Genomic DNA, 2,718 nt, shown 5'->3' with positions numbered 1-2,718 from the left:
TACTGTTGTTGAGCTAATCTGAAGGCCACATGACGTTTAGAGGCCTGTAGCTATTGACTCTGCAGAAAGTTGGCGACTGTGCACCTCAGCATGCTCTGACCCCGCTCTGTGATTTTATGTGGCCTATCACTTTGTGGCTGAGTTTCTGTTGTTCCCAATGGTTTGCACTTTGTTATAATACCACTAACAGTTGACCATGGAATGTTTAGTAGTGAGGAAATTGAACAGGTGGCAACCTATCACGGTACCACGCTTGAATTCAGTGAGCTCCTGAGAGCGAACTATTCTTTCGTAAATGTTCGTAGAAGCAGTCTGCATACCTAGCTGTATGACTTTGCTTGAATTCAATGATTCGGAGGGGTGTTCTAAAACTTTTGGCCATCCGTCCTCTTTTCACCAGTTATCTGGTTGCAATGACCGCAAGCCAGTTCAGACATCCTTAAGTCCAGCCACGGCCTCCAGCTACACCAGGGCATCGCAAGGTGTTCCTTGCAGGGACATAATCCTTCTAGTATATTCTGCTTCTGCCCAACAAAGGCATCTTGGAGGCATCCTAATCAGTTGCCCAAACTTCCCCAGGTGGCCCCTTTCAACGCAAAGGAGCTATGATTCCACTCCAGGCTCCATCCAGATGTCTGAGCTACTCACCCTGTCCCATAAGGCGTCATGTGCTTTAAACAAAGCAAATCTGAGTATGGCCACTACGCTAAAACCACCTCACTGTCCGGAACTGTACTTAAGGACTTGTTTGGTGACCATAGTGGTCTTTATTTCAAACAGAACTGCGGGCCATGTAATATTAAAATGCACATGCTTTTACCATCAGTAACCTGTGTTGTCAAACCAACAAAGACTGAAATCTTAAGGATTATTTCTGAAGTGTATTAGAACCATTGCTAATAATCATATATATACACAATATGAAAGCTGATTTTCAAAGTGCACTCATACTAATGGCTGCCTGGAAGGCAGGAAAATACCCTAAAAACAAAAACAGTTTTTCCACAAATCTGAACAATTCTGATGATTTCTGGACTATCAGTTCAGTGTGTTGGAGTAGTAGCTGCTTTTATCTTTAGTACTGAACTGTGGCACTAGAGTTTGTCCTCACAATTCTAAAAAAGATCTTTAATAACATCCTCACTCTGTCCCAGGTGCTAATTAGCTATGGTTTCCTGAGGTAGCCATTTTCTACAGCTGGTGGTGCTGGTGGTGGGGCGGGTGGCAGGCAGCTTGGACAGGGGGATTTAGCTTGAAAGAGGCTTGTGTGTCTAACTGAGATGTCTGTCTGTTTGGCTGTCCGTCAGACATATCAGAGATGGAGTCATACCATTCCTATTCTCCCCCAGAGGAGAGGAGGTCCCGCCAGTCTGACCTGTCCTCCCACTCTTCTAATGAAAGAGACAACCCCAGGTAGGATGGATGGAGGCTTGGATGGATGAGTTGGAAGTAAGACTATTACAGTTTCAAAACCTTACACAGCTGACTTCCAGTTCATTTATGTAGACTTGTGGATTAAGGGGTAACTTTGTTTTTTTCAACCAGGCCCTATTTTCCCATGTTTTTTTTTGTCTATGTGACTAATTGCAAGCTATGTCAAAGTGCAAAGTTACAAAGTACGTCCACTAAAACGTGTTATTACAAGTGTCTGACAACATTGTGTGTGTGTGTGTGTGTGTAACAGGGAAGAACCCATGAGGACAGCCAAGATGTCAGCCATGGCCTCACCATTCAGAGTACCTGAAGACCCCCAGGCCTCAGCTGAGCTGGACAAAGACACAGCACACATTGAGGAGCCTCCAGGTTATCACTCAGTACACCATCTACGTCAGTCTACCATGACAGGGTCATAGCCCTCACATTAACAACGTCCAGAAACACACCAACATCTAACTTACTGGACTGAATAGAAGATAACTCCTTGTTTTCAATTCAATTCAATTTTATTTATATAGCGCAAATCACAACAACAGTTATCTCACAGCGCTTTTCATAAAAGAGCAGGTCTAGACCGTACTCTATGATGTTATTTACAGAAGCCCAACAGTTCCCACCAAGAGCAGCACTAGGCGACAGAGGCAAGGAAAAACTTCCTTTTAAGAGGCAGAAACCTCGAGCAGAACCCTGGCTCAGGGTGGGCGGCCATCTGCCTCGACCGGTTGGGGTGAAGGAGAGAGAGGGGAGGGAGGCAGCCTACACAATATACACACACAGAGGTACAGACAGTAAAGGTGATGTTGCTATAGACTGAATGAAAAATGGTACAGATATTTATAGTAGTGTTAATGATAACAGTCGTAATGTTAATGATTATAATAACAATAACAACAATAGGACTAGTAACAATAGTTGTTGCAGCAGAGGGTGTCGAGCAGGAACACGGGGGCAGCAGGTGACCCGCAGCCACAGATCCGGACTCCACAGCTCCAGAGCCAGATAGACCTGCAGGAAGTGATAGGAGGAGAGAGGAGAGGGACGAGAAAGCACAAGACTACCGGAAAGGGGAGAAGTTCTGTTAGTAACATGCAATAATGGGATGAGGTTGCATACAGAGGGAGAGAAAGTAGAGGAGAGAGGAGCTCAGTGCATCATGGGAAATCCCCCGGCAGTCTAGGCCTATAGCAACATAACTAAGGGATGGTTCAGGACTCACCTGAGCCAGCCCTAACTATAAGCTTTATCAAAGAGGAAAGTCTTAAGCCTACTCTTAAATGTGGA

General features: G+C 45.0%; 1 protein-coding gene across 1 annotated transcript in view; it reads left to right on the top strand.

Moving 5' to 3' along the window:
* The first annotated feature begins 270 nt into the window (after nucleotides 1-270).
* Nucleotides 271-2,718, top strand: part of LOC123960479 (tight junction protein ZO-2-like) — a 4,037-nt gene continuing 1,589 nt past the window's right edge. Inside the window, exons 1-2 of the mRNA XM_046035251.1 lie at nucleotides 271-1,413; nucleotides 1,685-1,803. Coding sequence (XP_045891207.1) covers nucleotides 1,319-1,413; nucleotides 1,685-1,803 — 214 coding nt within the window. The 5' untranslated portion in view covers nucleotides 271-1,318. The remainder of the gene's footprint in view (nucleotides 1,414-1,684; nucleotides 1,804-2,718) is intronic.

This window comes from Micropterus dolomieu, linkage group LG21, assembly GCF_021292245.1.
Source record: "Micropterus dolomieu isolate WLL.071019.BEF.003 ecotype Adirondacks linkage group LG21, ASM2129224v1, whole genome shotgun sequence".
Classification (NCBI taxonomy): Eukaryota; Metazoa; Chordata; class Actinopteri; order Centrarchiformes; family Centrarchidae; genus Micropterus; species Micropterus dolomieu.
This window is presented reverse-complemented; position numbering and strand designations above follow the sequence as displayed.